Raw genomic sequence first — 17,511 nt, forward strand, 5'->3', positions numbered from 1 at the left:
AGCCCTAAACGTTCACTCTACACACAGTTTGTTGTTCCTAACGCAATGTGTAATCTTTTCTTTAATAAAGTGGATTAGGGCACATTCAATGAGCTACACTCTTGTTATGATACTTAATCATTTATATGACAAAAAAATGCGAAAAGACACACCTTTAAAAAATTGATTCAAAATTGCACTCAAATGCTTTGTGGCTTGTAATGGTTTTTGAAGCAGAGCGGATGCCGTAAGCTCTTGGAAATTGAATTTTTTCCTTTTTTGCAAATTTAAAGAAAAAAGATCAGTTATCCCACAATTGTGAGTTAATGGTATTACTTCGAATATTTTCGGCATAGGTTTATAGGAATATAAAAAAACAAATTAATTAGTTAAGGATCATGTTTCTTTTTGTTAAGCAGATCGTCAGGGCAATGCTTCGTTATTTTTATATGACATGCATTGCAATGAAAACAAAACATGGTATTACAAGCAAACTACTTCATCATGAGCAAATATAGACGGGATTATAACAGATGCTGGAATACATTTAGAAATCATTCATTTTTCTAAGATGAAACTATAAAGCAGTAAAAAACGATTTCGATGTCTAAATATAAAATATGAAATGTAAAAATATGAAAACGAACTACAAGTATAACCCTATGCAAGAAACATTTTAATAGTATGAAAAATACCATTTACATTTAATTTACCATTTAAGACAATCAAAGAATTATTAATAATTAACCGCAATTTTAAGATGTATAACAATAGAACAGATTTACTTTTGAAGCAGTTTTTTATAGCTTTTGTTCAATAAGTTCCTTTGAAGTACCAACATTACTAGCGTTGTATTGTAACAACACAACCTTAGCTCAAAGGTCCAAATTTTTACACTTAATAGGAGCTGCTTTAATCGTTTGCAAACAAAACGTTTCTATACCAGCTATTGAGATATAGTTTTTAAATTCCATTCAATTTGAATTGGCATTTAGCTGATTGTATGGAATGTACCCAAAGGACATAATTTAATGGAATGTCTGGTGACAAAAGGGAATTCCATCATGATTGGTTAGCCAGTTTGACATCACGATTTTGTTTTTAGCGTGCATGTCATGGTTTTTTATTCTTTAGCTATTTAGTCTTCTGCGTTTTCGTATAGTATAAGCGATTATCATTTATATGATACAATCTGCATCTTTATAAATTTCATACCTTTTGTATTGTTGTTTGAAAAATTTAGTTTGCCGATTGAAAACACAAAATTAGAGAGAACTGCCAATTTGGAACATGATTTTGCACATTTAGAGTTATTTCATAATTCTCTTTTGTGATATACAGTATGGTCAAAATTGGAAAATTCTAAAACTAGTTTTTTTGTGACGTCATCACTGCGTTACTCTATTCGAAATAAGCCCGAAAAGCTCGAAGGCAGACATTTTGTTTATTTTCAGCGATTGCTTGCCAATAGAAAAAAATAATGTTATAAGTAGAATTCATCAAATAATTTAGAAGCTATCATGATATAAGAATACAGTCTATACAGATCACAATTCATATATAAATAAATGACATTATGTTAGGCGACTTAGACTATAGGTCATGGTCTGGAACTCATGCTACATCGAGCACTAAATGACAGACCAGTAACACTGCAACTTCCATTGAATCACAATATATTTAGAAGAGAGGCTGGACTAAGAAAGTCGGCAAGCTTCAAAAGAGGGTGCTACTGGCGCTTTTATTCTGATCCAGCTATAAATCAAGGGGGCACACTAAGGGACATGAGTGGTTATGCCATGAACCCTGCACTATTCAGCAAGATATTTTGTTACTTATTGATAACCAAGTCTTTATTTTCGCTTGCCCCCCGACTTTTTAAGTTTCAACTATGGCTCCTGGCCCAAAAGGGCAGCTAGATCTTTAAGTTGTAAACGAAATTAGAAGAACAACTTTGAAAAAAACAGTTATGAGAAAACATGCAAGCAATGTCTTGTGCCACTTTCGACTGTAATTGTTGTATTTTACTTCCCTTCTTTTCCTTTGTTGAAATACTATTCGACTTGCAGCTATTCGTCTCATTTCACATTTATTTTACCTTCCCATCAATAAGCACAATCTGTGATTTGGCTGAAAATTATTTATTTTCAAGAAGAAAAAGCACATTTGTGACGTCATAAGGAGGTTGAGGCTCACTTTTAGTGCTGGTACCAAGATAGTAGCATCAAAGATAATGGTGGTAAACCATCATAAGAGTTCACCCATTTCAATGTGTGCTCTACCGTCCCTGGTTGAAAAACGTGCCTAAACTGCACCAAACTTGATATTTCTGGATATAATGTAATAGGGTTAATGTAATATGTTGCTTTTTAAATATTGTAGTAAATTAATTTCGTAATTTAGATTGTGTATGGGAATTCGAAATTGTATAAATTTCATTGTAATCAAATTTTTGCAAGAAGTAATGCGAGGTATACAGTTTATTTATATAGAAGTTTTGAAGCTGATGTGTAATACTCTCTCGTAACATCAAACATACATCATATAGTGATAGGAAAGTATCACACACCATATGGAACTCTCTGGACTGATACCCAATATGTTATGATATTGAATGTCTGTCTTGGAGTGGCGAATTCAACAGATCAAATGATCATAGCAGGCGCGGGGGGTGAGGGGGTGGGGGAGGACGGCTCAGACACAAGTTTGAGGATAGGGGAGGGGCAAAGGTTAACTAATTATCAAAAAGAGCTTAGTGTAAACGTCCTTGGAAATCCTGAAAAGTTGACAAATATGCTAAACTCTTAAAAAAAATCAAGTAACTGCTGGAAGTTTGCAATCAACTGGAGTCTATAGCAAGATAAGAAATATTTTTTGATCCACATAATGGTTTTAGAGTTTCAGCAATTAACAAGCCAAAGATTGGACTGCCCACCAAACCCAGATATAACAAATAGAAAATTCAAAGAATCAATCTTTGATAATTAAAAAATATCCTCTGAGGATGAGCTCTATTCAAGAGCTTACGACAAATCCTAGTCTCAGCAGCAACGCTAAAGGAGTTACGGGTAGCATCATACTTCTGAAGATTTGGTATAAATGATATTAGAGACTTATAGACCACACATGCACGCTGTTTGCTTTTCTTTACTTTCACAAACGTAAAAAGGCTTCATTTTTGGGTGGACGTTGACCGGAAAATTCCCAAGGCTCGGCCAGACAAAATTCAGTAGAAGCCAGCTATATAGAAATTAAGAGGGAGTTAGCTAGACGCGGGGGAGGTAGCTAGATGCTCCTCCGCTACCCTCTTCTATTTCCACGCTCGAATTCATGCAGCTTTGGTATGGTACCCAGGGTAGGCTAGACAGATAATAATCTAAAGACATTCCAACAAAACCAAAATGTTTATAATTTGGAAGCCATGCTATCTAACTATTTGAAAACTACTCATAATGTTACGAAACGAGCCTTGCCAAACAGGCGGAACATTTTTCATTGTTCAAGGGAATATAAAATAAAACATCCCTAGATCCCCATATTATTGGCATAAATTTTCTTTAAATTGTGAACTTCATGTTTCCTTGACAGTGGCCTATAAACAGTTGATGGTGAATGAAAGTACGATTGCAGTATGGATTCAACATTGAAAACAACCAACAGAGAATCGATTTAATCTGTTTTAAGTACAATGCTGTGTTTTGCAATAAAGTAACGGTCTTCAGGGGCTAGGCTCCCAAACAGGCAAAATTTGACAAATTTCAGGCCAATTTTATCTTAATGAAGCAACAATATTTCGGCAAGACCCTTATTAAGCCTTCCTAAATGTTTAGCCTCCCACGCACCCATGTTTATCTCAAGCAGTGTTGTGCAATCCAATGCAGTCCAAGATCCCTCAATTTTTGGCTGTATAACGTAATGACAATATTTCTTAAACAAGGCATTATTAAGTTGCTACAAACTATTTTCACCCTTTTTGTTCAAATGAAAATCCATGTAAATTCAAAATTTTCACTAAAGAAACTTTATTTAATTTGTGATTAACCATAGATTGCAGGCAGAAGACCTTTGGATATTAAATGCAGCATGTTTTTTATACCAAACCAAACGTAGATTGTTTCTAGTAAAACACTTTTCATACAAAAAGTATCATTGGGTATGCCTGTTCCTTTTTGGCACACGGAAAGTTATATTCGAAATATATTAAATCTTTTTGTTGTCGTTAATGAAGAAAAGCCAGAGGTGTAGTGCTAAAAATGACTTAAAAAGAACTCGTGCAAAAAGATATCACAAATAATAAAAGCAAGACAGGGCGATTCTTTACATTTTCCATTCGCAAAGAGAGTTAAACTTGTTAGCGTCCTCCTTTTTGCAAGAGATATAATTTGTGCCCCTCCTTTGTAGGTACCCGTGTTTTCTTTACCTTCAATGGCAAGGCTGGCTGCTAATGGTATCTGTAAACAGAAACGCCCAACGTTGACAGTTGTTTTTAACTTGATTTATCTATCTAGATAGTATGATATAAAATAAATAACGCATGTAGAGAATATTCTTTTGTGACAAGAGTTACCATAGCACGGTAAACAATCAGTAGGCACTATGCATAGTTCTCTACAGCACGGTTGAAGTTTTTAAGCAGCCACAAGCCAATTTTCGTGAAGGATTTTGACGTGTTAGCCTGAATTGATCGATATGCATGTTTCAAATTTGTAGGCAAAAGCAGCACGGAATGTCTCGAGTGTTGAATCGATTAATGGAGAATATGGGATATCTTTTGTAACTATCGCTTTTATGAGCGTCAAAAGGATTGACGTTCTCAAAAGGCGTTAAAATTCTACAACAATTTTACTTCATATATATAGGATCTCCACTAAAAACCAGCATATGATTGCGTAATCAATAGCGTAGTGTCTGCGAAACAAATCAGCGTTAAAAGTGGTTTGACATTTGTGTCCCAGGAAAGTTGTAAACAAGTGGTAAACAGAACTCTCGTTTTAGGAGAAAATGTCTTAAAATGGACTTTAGGAACGAAGAGTTCGTTCGCTCTGTATTGCGCAGGGGCGGTTAAATAATTGTTACTCAGTGTCCACTGGTTCCAAAAATAGGTTTAAAAACTTTCTATTTAATTCTTCGACAACTTTGAGCAGTGATGTAGTCCTAAAATTTTTAGCAACGAGAGCATTAAAAAAATCATTTAACTTCGAGCCTGTATCGTTTCTGCTGCATCGTTGTCGCTTAGCCCCCTATAATATATCTGAATTTTTAAACAACGATGCTGAGCCCCTTGAACTCCACGGCACCCATGACTTTGAGGTAAGGCTTGCATCATATACTTATGTTAAGGCTACGAATTATAATTCTCTAAAAATAAGCAACGAATTTCCACCTCTGATTGCTTTTCATATTCTCTAAAGATCTTGCATTTGATTTTCAGGATATAGAAAACATAAGTAAGTAGCCCTACCGGCCAGTGGCGTACCCAGGGCCCGAGAAGTGGGGGGGGGGGGTCTGGGGCGCAGCCCCCAGAATTTTTTTGGGACCACGCCCTTCAAACACTCGCAAATGCGGGGAAACGCCCTTTTGCAAAATTTTCCGCCATTATTTGATTCATGTCAGCTACAGTAAATAGCAAAGTATTTTACAATTGTTATTGACAAAAGCATACAGTATACTACACCCCCCCCCCCTTATGAGTTTTACATCGTTTTTGGACAAACCTCGAGGATCACATTTTAGAAAAGTGGGGGGGTCCGGACCCTCCTATTCCCCCTTGGGTACGCCACTGCTACCGGCAGCAGAAAGTGGGACGAAAAATAGGGCTCTGAAACTTTACCATGTAAAAAATCATTCAAAGCATGTATATTATTTTACAACAGAGAAATCCTATCTACAACATTTAATCATTGCATATTTTTAAACCCACTATGCTCCATAATGACCTACTTTCATCCAATTGATTGAATCCTTTGTACCACTATATAAATTTATCATTTCATATATATTTTTGCTCTACAATTACTGTACAAGTAACAAAAAACTAAAAATGGTCAATTAATAATCGGGTTTCAGCAAATACGCAGCAAATATTTACGTACTGTTATTACTTGTGAAAAAGATTAATCCTTATTTCACACGGAAATCGGAATATGTCTTTCGCCTCATCATGATGGGCTGGTCTTTACCTTTGCAAGTCTAAAGACTTCCTTTGGTGACATAGGTCGATCTAAAACTTGGGATTGGATGGAGAATCCTAGAAGTGGAAAAGTTGAAGTTCATAGTTACAACAACTACGTCCCAGTCAGATGGCAGGGTCAAAATGAAAATTGTGCACTTTATGTAAAAGCAGCTCTTTCTCATATTCCTAGCCCAGACTCCGTAGTGCCAGATAACGCTTTATTTTGGCCTGATACTGCAGCAAAAAGAGCCTATTATTGGGACTTTTCAGCTTCAGAAAATTTTAGCGTCTTTTTTGTCTTGGTCTATGCCAGGAATGGATTTAATGCTGTAGCATCAATGGCACCTCATTCCGGCCCTGATGAGGCCTAGTAAAAGAGGGTTGTGAAATTGAGAAAAAAATGGTAAACAGAATTTATTTGGCTGTATCTATCGTTAACCCAATTCATCTATTGATACTTTTAGTGATTATCTGCAGAAAACACTGACAGGCACTGCGGAGCGTTGAGAAAAGTGGGGGGTCGAAAAAAGTTGGGGGGGGGGGCTAAAACCGTATAAAGGATGCTTTTCTGGTAGTTTGATACTTAATATTTGGCTAAAGCCCCCCCAGCCCCCCCCCTGCTCCGCGGTGCCTGAGTGACCTTCTAATGTAAACCTAACACACCTACCACCAAATTTGTTAATTTCCTCTTTTCAAAACCATTTATTCATTATGTCATCTATCCCATTCAAATGTGTCTGAAACCTTGATGTTGAGTTACCTGAATTATCTGGATGACAGTGCTTTGGAAATCCATACTAATTTCAATAGATTCCTATCCAGTCTTATGGAGAGTTTTGAAGTTTAAGAGTAACCAATTAATTAATGGTTAAATACAAAGATTGGGGGGCTCATAAGATATAGATTGCTTGCAAACGTCACAATAGATTATGAAGCTTCACTTTACAAAAAGTGAAGAATCAGCTTTAAAACTCTCGAGAGAAAGTAAAGCTACTTATTTCTGTAAATATTTTCAATAAGACAGTAAAAATATTAAATAATAATGGTCAGAAATCAAATCAGTCATAGATAAAAGAAAATCAAGTATTATGTGGTAAATGATTCAATATGTAAAGTTACATTTGATCCAGCTGTTACTGCTAACATGGTTATACTTCGATAACGTTTCTCTGATATCACTAGATATATGCCTAGATCTAATATATCGCCTGTGGATTTCATTGCTGGAAAAATTAATTTTTCAATTGCATCCTCATTTTGTTTCATTCATAAAAAGTGTTTGTTTCCATATTTGAATCTTTTTCAAAGTTTTCATTGTTAATAGCAAAACGAGCAGAACATAGGCTGTATGAATAATCAATAGCGTGCATGGGAGAACTTGTTGCCACCTGGTTTCTCGTTTAACACGCTGTTTTCCCTGCCACTTAAAACATTCTTTCAATAAGGAATTAAAATATATAGTAGCCTTTTAATAAGGCTATTTTGACAATCAGTATTAAGGTGTTATTGTTTCGCCATTGTTTGACGGCGACACTGGAAACGAGGCTACGCGTCGTAAGGGTCACGGGACGGAACTGTTTAATGGCCTACTGTTTCACTGTCTGAAAAGGGCCAAGCAGCAACAAAACGTCAACCAACCTGCTTTGTATCGCAAGTATTATTGATTGAAGTTGTTAGCTAGGTTATTTAGTTAGTAAAATCGCTTGGCAACAATGCTAGCCATAATTAATCGATTTTTGGAATGGATAAAAAGCCTTTTCTGGAAAGAAGAGATGGAGCTGACGTTAGTTGGCCTGCAGTATTCTGGAAAAACAACATTAGTGAATGTTATTGCGGTATGTTCTGTCTGAGTTTTATGTCTGTTAAACATGTTTTGAATAACAGTTTTTCAAATATAAGAATAGCAAAATAGAAGAAGAGAGAATGCCTCCTTTAACGGCTTGCCATCTTTTTGAAATCCCGTTTCCCTTTTCCGTGCAGAAGAGATAACATTTTATTTGGCCAGGATCTTGGACGCTTGGAGTGCTCTTTGTTCCAATACCTAAAAAAGAATTCGTTTTTAGCGTCTTTGAAAAAAGTATTCTGTTGTCGTAAAACCAGTGCATCTAGCGTACCTGGAAAATCGCATCTCTAGCGTGATGTGGAATTTCATAAAGTCATAAAGCCACAATGTTTTCAAAATTCTTCTTTGGGTTGGTAGGGGATTACCATAGAAATTATCACTGGACTTCTTCAGTTAGTTCAACAATAATGCACTGGCTTAAAGATTTAACGGGAAAATGATGAAAAGGTGTGGTTGTATTATATAATGCTTCTAAACAGGAAAGTAAGAAATGGAAACTGTAAACGTGGTCACGTGGCATAAGGTGCTTAGGATGGTAATTTTTCAAATCTTCATTAAATATTATTGTATGTATTTTGTTATGAAGTCTATATATTTCATGTAATCACAGATTTAATTTCAATTATTTTGCAGTCGGGGCAATTCAGTGAAGATATGATTCCCACTGTTGGCTTTAACATGAGAAAAGTCACAAAGGGAAATGTTACTATCAAGGTAAAATTATGATTCAACTTCAGTTTGTCATGTGCCTCATTCTTGGAAAGAATTATATTTTGTTGTGCAAATGATTTAAGAATAATTAAAAAAATATTTTTAAAAATAGTCCCCTTTTTGGCTTAAAAGTGTTAATGACATCTTGATATACAAAAAATTGCACATGACTCTTTTGTTGTTTGTTAATCAAGCTGTCATCCTAAATCATTTTGAGATAGTACACCAGACTCTAAAAGAAACTTTCCATCCGCATGATGCAGATTCCAATACCTAGCTGGCTTATCGTTGCTTTGTCCCTGGCAGTTGTTTGTCTGTTTGATCAGGCTTCTCCTTTTGTCTTGATTTGCTACATGTTAATTCTCCAATTTTTTCCCTTCATACTGCCTTGAATCTGTCTAGATCTCTTCCTTGGAATTTCTTTGCCTGCTTCCCCTTCTCCTCCTTATTTTAAACTTATTGATACATAAGTTCAAATAGAAACTTATTGACAAGTAGCCTTGTTTCTTGAAGGTTTTGCCAATATGTATTAAAAATAATTTCAGATGTATGTTTGTGATTTGAAAAGTAATGTCATGGCCTTTATTAAAAAAGCCAGAAGAGAAGACATTAGTCTTATCAGAATGTGATTGATATTAAGTATCATCGAGTTATCAATAAACCAAATGGAAATAAACATTAACTAAAGCCTGGTTTCCATATAGCCGTAAGGCTGCCTGCGACTGCCTGCGACTGCTTTCTGCCATCTTCCATCTTCCACCCTTACAGCAGCGCCGGCAAATGGAAACGTTCTGTTTTCAATTGCCTGCGGTATCGGTAACTATGCCGGTAACTAGGTAAAGTTTGAGCGGGAAAAACTGGCGGGCAAAATTCAACAACAAAGCCCTGTTTCAATTGGTTCTTGCACATCACATGATCTGTTTGAACAAAAGAATGCCGCAGGCAGCCGCAGGCAAGGCGTTTCCATTTGTAATTTGTCTGCCGGCGGTACCGGGAGGCTGCCGTAAGAGCCGGGAAAAGTTGAACTCGTTCAACTTTCTCCCGGCTCTCCCGGCAGTCTTACGGCACTTCAAACAGCTGCCTGCGGTACCGTTAGAAAGCGTTTCCATAAAGAATTATCTGCCAGCGATACCGTAGGGATGGAAGATGCCAGATGGCAGAAAGCAGTCGCAGGCAGCCGCAGGCAGCCTTACGGCTATATGGAAACCAGGCTTAACAGATTTAAGCATCACCATTTAAAATCTAATAACAGTTAATTAATAACAAAATAACAAAAACAAGTTTTTAAAACCATTAACAGCCTTCAAAGTGCTTCTAAAAATGCAATTTGCTAACCTATCCTTACTCTGCTGCTGTATTTAACTGGTCAAAGAAAAATTTAATGATATGAAACTGTAAATCCTGCTGAGAAGGGTTTTGAACATGTTATTTTTACAATGCCTTTCTAATTGCTAAGTTATATATATTCTGCAAAGCTGTCAGTGAAGCATAAGATAGAAGAGTTTTTGCATGTAATTATTTATGAAATGTATTTTTTTTAGATTATTTTGGGAGGGAGTGAATATGTGAAAGCAGAATGTCTTGTATCTCAAGTTTGATGTCATTATGCCACCTATCAAATTTAATTTATAATCTAAACTTACCGTGACTTGCCTCATTACAATAAGTTGTAATGCTAAGCAAATGAAAGTTTCAATGCTAAAAAGATAGTGCACTAGACATAATTGCTGTTGTAAATCCTAGATTAATCCCCTTAACCTCTCTTTGCCATGAGCCTTTATATTTGATTATGCCTCTATGGTTTATCAGAATTCTAGTAAAGCAAAGGTTTTTATGTGAAAAAGCAAAAATTCAAAGAACTTCAAGATCTCATGTTTTCCACTTTTATCAGTTAAGGACTAAGGCAGATTAAAAAGTTTCTGGTTCAGTGAATTCAGTGAACAAATAAACTTTTTGTATTTTTCTATACTTCAGAATAAAACCTTCTTCAGTTTCTTTATACATAAGATATGAAAGCTGTCCAAGCTTAGAGCATTTAGTTACAAACTGTTTGCCCATTGCAAACTTTAATTATCACAACATTATTTTAGAATGCCAAATGGCTACCATTAGCAGTTAACAAGTGAAAATTTGTCCAAGTTTCAAATTCCTTTAACTTCTAAACAATGCAAGAATTGTCATTAAATTCTCAAATTGAGGTGTTCTTATGATTTTGTTTATACATTGAAAATGCTAATTCATTCTAAGATTTTTAGAGTTATGATCTTGTTGATTTTGTATGGAATGACTCAGGCAGTTAAGATGTTGTTGTTTCTATTCTCTTTACCAATGCCAGATCCAATTCTAGAATAAATCTAACAATCTTTAGAAATTTCCATTTTAGACATGCAGCTCAATTTATGTCTAAAAATCACTATATAGTGTAATGAAATTTTCTTGAATATGTCCCATTATGTAGAATTTATGGTTTGTTAAATTTATGAGAAAGTATTCATCAATCCTTGTGGCAATTGATTTTTTAAGTTTAATAATTTAAGAATGAATGGTTTTTATTCCTGTTTTAGCTGTGGGACATTGGAGGTCAACCGAGATTTCGCAGCATGTGGGAGAGATACTGCAGAGGAGTGAACTGTATTGTGTAAGTACATTTTTGATGTTAGTTTTGTTTTGTTGTCAGGTCATTAACTGGATATAACAGTTACTGATAGGTTAGTTTCCCTACCTTATCGAATTGGGTAAGGATGTAAATGGTCTAATAGACTCAAAGGCAATCCTCAAATTGCCCTCATCTTATAAGCCTCTTTGACTAAGCCCCCACCCAAGAGGTAAACATTGTTAATGAGCTTTTGCCTTCGAATGAGCCCCTGTCCTAACATGACCAATTTTTCATTTTAATAAACCCCTTTTAGGGCTTAATTGAGATACAACAATAATTGTTTGGCCATGATTGCTAACATATTCAACAGTGTATGAGGAAAGCTACAATAAGTTAGACATTGACAAAGAAACCCCAAAAGACAGTGGACCTATTACTATTTTACACAAAATATTCTTTTGGGCTTTGAATTACACTTGGCCTAAAAGGATTATTTTGTAAAATTGCAAATGAAATGAACTTTAAAGTTGGAAAAAGCTACAGAAGAAGATATTTGTATGGTAACTTGAAGATACTTTTTATAAACTCCCCTCATAAACCCCCTCTTATAAGCCCCCATTTTAAAGCTGCCTTAATTACTAAGCGTAAAGGGGGCTAGTTCAGCAGTTTATGGAAATGGAATCCGAATAGAGCCTTTTCATATACTGGCAAAAAACCATTCTAGCTTTTCTTCCGGCCAAACAGTTGTTTCTTTTAGTGTTATTACATATCTACAGGTTTTAATTATGAGAGTATTTTGAAAGTGGGGGGAGCACACATCTAAATAGAAACATCATCGAACTATAGACACAAACTTAGCTTCTGTTTCTGAATAGTGAGGGCACATGCTTCTTGTTTTTTTATATCCATTAAAAAGTAACAATATATAAATACAAGCTATGCTACTTACAAATTTACTTCACAATACTACTCGGACGATACCCGAGGAGCAAAAGACTATGACTACCCCGGGGCCATAGACACAGAGGTTAAAATAGAATACTATTGTCTGTCTCAAATTACATGTCATGAGAAATTCAAAGTGTCTGCGATCAATTCCAATTTAAGATATGCTTCTTGTGTCCCCTGTACACCTGGTTCCTATATGTGTTTTCTATTTCAACATGTAATTTGATTTTCTTTTTATATTTCAACAGATATATGGTTGATGCAGCAGATCATGATAAGCTAGAACAAACAAAAAATGAATTGCACAGTTTACTAGAAAAGCCACAGCTGGCAGGAATTCCAGTTAGTATTATTCAATCATGCTCTGCTGATGTTTTTTTGTTGCACTGCACAATTATTCTTAAGAAAACTGTGAATAGATTGTGCACATAGTGAGATTTAAAATAAATATGTAAGAATGATACCACCATGAAGAGCTTTTTTGATTTGCCAATATTTCTGATTGATAGCCTAAAACATAAGATTTCTCAATGTATGTAGTATAACGAAAATTTATTGTTTGGTTTCAAAATTGTTTTTTGTTTGTTTCCTTATGTGATATAGCACAATAACAGACCAAGTTGTTTATAAGGCTCATGTCAGTGATGGACCAGAAATAGCAAAATAGAAAATTTTATAGAAAATTGACAGTTCCAAAAATATCTAAATTATATCCTATTTGGATTGCAAACCTTGATAATATGCTTGTTGCACAAAGTACTAGTGTATTGAGATTAGTCATGTATGGAAAGCTAGAACTGGATAGTTTAAAGTTGCAACATTGGTTTTGAGTTTGATGTGAACACTAATAGAGATAACACTAAGTTTGATGTGAACACCTATAGCAAAGACAATTGACTGCCCTATTGACTGAACACTTTCGAACCATTGAAACTGTACTTTAAGTAGCATAGTACTAAATCTGAACCAGTTTGCTCCTCTAAAACTCAAGGCTATCCAACTGTGAGATGAATGTCACGCTTAAGTGTCTCTCCCTTGTAGGTTCTTGTTCTTGGTAACAAAAAGGATCTACCAAGTGCTCTCACTGAGAAGGAACTCATTGAAAGACTGTAAGTTTTGAATCATATTCAGGAAAGTTTTAATTCTACATAATTATTATTTAATAAATGTAATCTTTGAGGCTACCTTAAAAGTAGTTTATGTCATTTTTTGTTCTGTTTTCCTTACAATCAACTCAAATACAGCTGTTTTTAATTGATCTTTGCTTGAAAAACCATTATTCTTTTACACAATTGACTAAAAGTAAACTCCTCCCCCCCCCAAGGATAAATTTGGGTGTCTGTGTTATATTTTTTGTAAACAAATTATATCTGGGTTATTTTTTTGTAACTGAAATGCTATAAGAATTGCACTGTGCATTGCTATGAAAAGAAATTTGACAGCTAAAACCTGTAGTCTATATATTTATATACAAACACAAACATCAGAAACAACAAAGGCTAGACATTGAAATGCCTTCAGTTTTATCAGTTGTATTGAGCTTTTCACAGCTTAGGCCCCTGTCTATCCAATTTTTCAATATGACCGAGTACTGGCAGCTTTTAATAGTTTATCATGTAAAAAAAGTCAAATTTTGCTGTTTGCAGAAATCTAGGTGCGGTTCAGGATCGTGAGATTTGCTGCTACTCAATTTCTTGTAAGGAAAAAGACAATATTGGTAGGTTGCTTGCTATTATAGTGATGATACTACAGCTATTTCGACGTTTTTTGAAAAAGTTATTCATTATCATAGAATAGGAAATAGGCAGAAGGGGAACTCCTGCCTATCAGATGAAGCCTGAAAAAACTTGCGCATGCGTTAACTTATATGAGGCTTAGCATGTATCTGTCGGGGAAATTTAAAAAAGAGCGAAAGTAGACAACTTTTTTTGAGGCGAAATGCCCCATGATAGTGAACAAATTCAATTGCGTATCATAATTCGTTTATATCATATTGATGAATGATAATTTGTCATGGCTAAGCTCGTCTTATGAAATCGAGGTTAAGGGGGAATTAAGGAATTCTATTGTTGACTCAGGCTTCAAAAACAACAAAGGAACCGACGAGAGTTACCCTTCTGCCTATTTCCTATTCTGTGCTATTATGTAGACCGAAGGCGTTCGTCTTCGCTCCTTGACTCCATTGCTAATATGTTCTATAGGCGAACAGCACTGATTGGGCAACGTCAACAGTCATGTGCTCGCGTTTCTGATTGACCTTTTTCGATCCACAACTGGTTATATAGATGTATGATAATTTTCGTTGACTGTTCTTACGTCATATACCCTAAAGAATTTAAATCAAAAGCTGTGAAAATGATTTTCGTAATGTTAAAAGTCATAACTATCTGACAGGAAACAACTGGACCATAACGAGCCTCTTAACATTTTAATAAAGCAACATTGTTCGAAGAGAGAGGGGATGCACTAGGAAAGTGCAAACGTTTAGTATAGTGTACCAAAAATGATAGTTGTTGGCAGGGATTGCAGATTAATGAAGCTTTTTCATTTCGAAGCAGCAACCTCTGTGGTCACCCATCTTGAGGATGAAAAAGAAGCTGATAGTTAAATGATTTCAAGTTATTTGAAATACGAGGCTGTCACTCTCAGACATGATTAATGACAATATGTAATATCAAATGTCAATCAAAAGTTCCTAATCAGATTTATACCAGTGACACACATCATTCGAATCAAGCTTCGGATCTCAAGACGTTTTTTACAAAGAACTTGGGTGTCAATTAAAATCCTTAGAAGTGTTCTACCGTATGTAATAAATTTTTCAACCAACCACCAGACAGCTCAGAGCGAGAAAAGAGTGATAAATTTATAATAGAAAAGTATTAAAAGTTAACTTTTATTTTACGATTATAACTAATTCCTTCAACAAACGGAATTCTTCTCCTTTGTTTAAACTGGACATAGCCAAGTATTGTGAAGTTGAAAACCTAATCCGTATATAGTCAGACATCCAGCTGTAAGATTGACATACTTGACATTTTGTGTCATACAGGAACATGGCAGTCTTTCATATCTTGGTGCTAAATGTCGTATTTGCATGGTTCCGAAGTTTCGCAAATTTTGTGGCTTAAACAACACAGCTGGCTCTAAAAGTTCAGGGTTCTGTGCACAACACTTCTTTGTGTTCTGTTAAATTACGTTTCCTTATATGTATGTTTGATTTTTTTTTATTCAGAACCTCAGTTAGCTGTATCTGATCCTAAGGCAGCCATGGCGAACTTTAATCACCCCAGCTGCCAGTGAACAGAACTTCCAATACTATCTTTGACAATTAATCGAAGTCACGTTTTTGCCTTTATCTCATAACTTAAATTATATGGCCTACAGTAATTCCTCTCACGGTCTTCTTTGTCGTGCATATGCAAGCCTGGAACCAGTTTGTGATTTTTTTGTTATCCTGACATCAATTCACAACGTTATCTTCTCTTATAGACATCACACTGCAATGGCTCATACAGCACTCGAAATCGAGAGGTTAAATTGAATTGGATTAATTTGTGATTGGACACTTACACTGTTTTCATCCATTCACAGTGACGATGTTTGCATTGAGGTGAATTGAACTAGAAGGCGTTAACGTTCTGACAATGATATTACTCAATATTTGTACTGATTAAATGCAGCAGCCATAACGAATCCAGTAGTATTACGCAATAAATACAAACGAAGCACTTTGAATTAATGCTTAAGCCAAAGCTGTTAAGCTAGATTAGACGTTTACTTAAAACTGTGCGACTTTATTTGCATGGCCACACCGAAGGCTCTGTCTGTTCTTCCCAGGTTTATAAAATTTTCATTCAGTATTTAATTTGGGTTGATTTTGTAGCAACATTGTTCTGAAAGGAAAAATTGTCAATGAAATCTGAACGTTGATTAAACTACCCTCTTTTTTCTGTTAACATTACTAATTACCCAACTATTTTTCGGCGGACTTAAAACATAACTAGTTTCTGATAATTTATAGGTAGGACTTCAAAGCATGTGAAGGCACTGGTATCAAATATATATGCAAAGTGTATGAGTGTTTGAGAGAAGACGGTGTTGAGTTTCCAACCTGAGATAGCTTTCTTTCGTTCATCTGATTAATTTCGTATTCAACTATATATTTCCGGGCTAATATTTTATGAAATTGATAAACCATTTATTGACCATCGCTGCAGGTTCCAGTCCTGCTTCATTTGATATTTCTGCTACGAGTTTCTAACTTTGATAAGAAGCTCATTTTCTCGTTAGTTTGACTACCAATCCATCGTTTGTTGAGCACATTTGCTGATCCTAACCCTTTTGCACAGTCGAAGATTAATTACTTTGAAGCTTAGAACATTTTGTTTTGCGGTATAAGTTTTGCTAGCGTTTTTGTAACTTATCATCCTAGAGTTCAGTAACATCTTATAGTTAAAAGTTTGAGACTAGCCATTAAGTGTACTCTCAAAATTCAATTTTGACTCGCATATTCCTATTTCAAATATTTGAATTTGGTGTTTCTCTATAGAAAGATATGGAGGCATCGAAAGAAGAAGTTGATTAGAGGGGGGCGGGGAGGATTTAAAGAGGGGGGGGGGAGAATTTACAGGGGGGATTTAGAGGAGACGGTTTAGAGAGGGAGGATTGAAAGGGGGAGGATTATAGACGTTGAGATAGGGGTGTTGGCTTTGAATCGATAGAATATCATTACCTGACCTGCCCGTTTACTTCAATGAAGTTAGGGTTGTTTAACGGAACCTCTGCTAAGGATTTTCGCGAGAATCTGATTTACCTCATTCTTTTTCCATGTGGTTTATCATCAAGGGTTCTTGCAACAGTATTGACACTCGAATAAGACTTCGTTGACCAAGCTTCACAGATAAGAAATGAAAATGCCAGAAAGTGGCGTTAATTGTTTTGCAGTTGTGCTTATGTGACTGGAAAGGGTTCTTTTAAATTTCAAATTGTCGATCTTGCAAAAATTGGATTTCATCTCTAACTATAATTTTGGCGATACAAAAACATGCAAAGATTAGCAGTTAAGAATCTTTCTTGTGGCACCTCTGTTGATGTGACACAAAACACTTTAATTTTGAAAAGACCCTACATATTCTTGTAATATACATTGATAGACCTGTGCTATGCCTCAAATTTCCGCCAGGAGAAGCTGTTCCCGTTAGCCATGACTAGGCCCTGCGTACGAATTGTTTAAGAACAATAGGATTTTAAAGGGATTTT

The 17,511-nt window shown here is 35.4% G+C and overlaps 1 protein-coding gene across 1 annotated transcript; it reads left to right on the top strand.

The window, feature by feature from the left end:
* Window positions 1-7,707: 7,707 nt before the first annotated feature.
* On the top strand, window positions 7,708-16,783 carry LOC135692707 (ADP-ribosylation factor-like protein 8B-A). The gene is made up of 7 exons (XM_065210958.2): window positions 7,708-7,986; window positions 8,628-8,708; window positions 11,270-11,343; window positions 12,498-12,591; window positions 13,291-13,358; window positions 13,896-13,966; window positions 15,742-16,783. Exons 1-7 carry the CDS (start codon window positions 7,864-7,866, stop codon window positions 15,786-15,788), a joined length of 558 nt encoding a protein of 185 aa, XP_065067030.1. The 5' UTR covers window positions 7,708-7,863; the 3' UTR covers window positions 15,789-16,783.
* Window positions 16,784-17,511: the final 728 nt, after the last annotated feature.

The sequence above is a fragment of the Rhopilema esculentum genome, chromosome 3, assembly GCF_057945365.1.
Source record: "Rhopilema esculentum isolate cy_ngs chromosome 3, ASM5794536v1, whole genome shotgun sequence".
NCBI lineage: Eukaryota > Metazoa > Cnidaria > Scyphozoa > Rhizostomeae > Rhizostomatidae > Rhopilema > Rhopilema esculentum.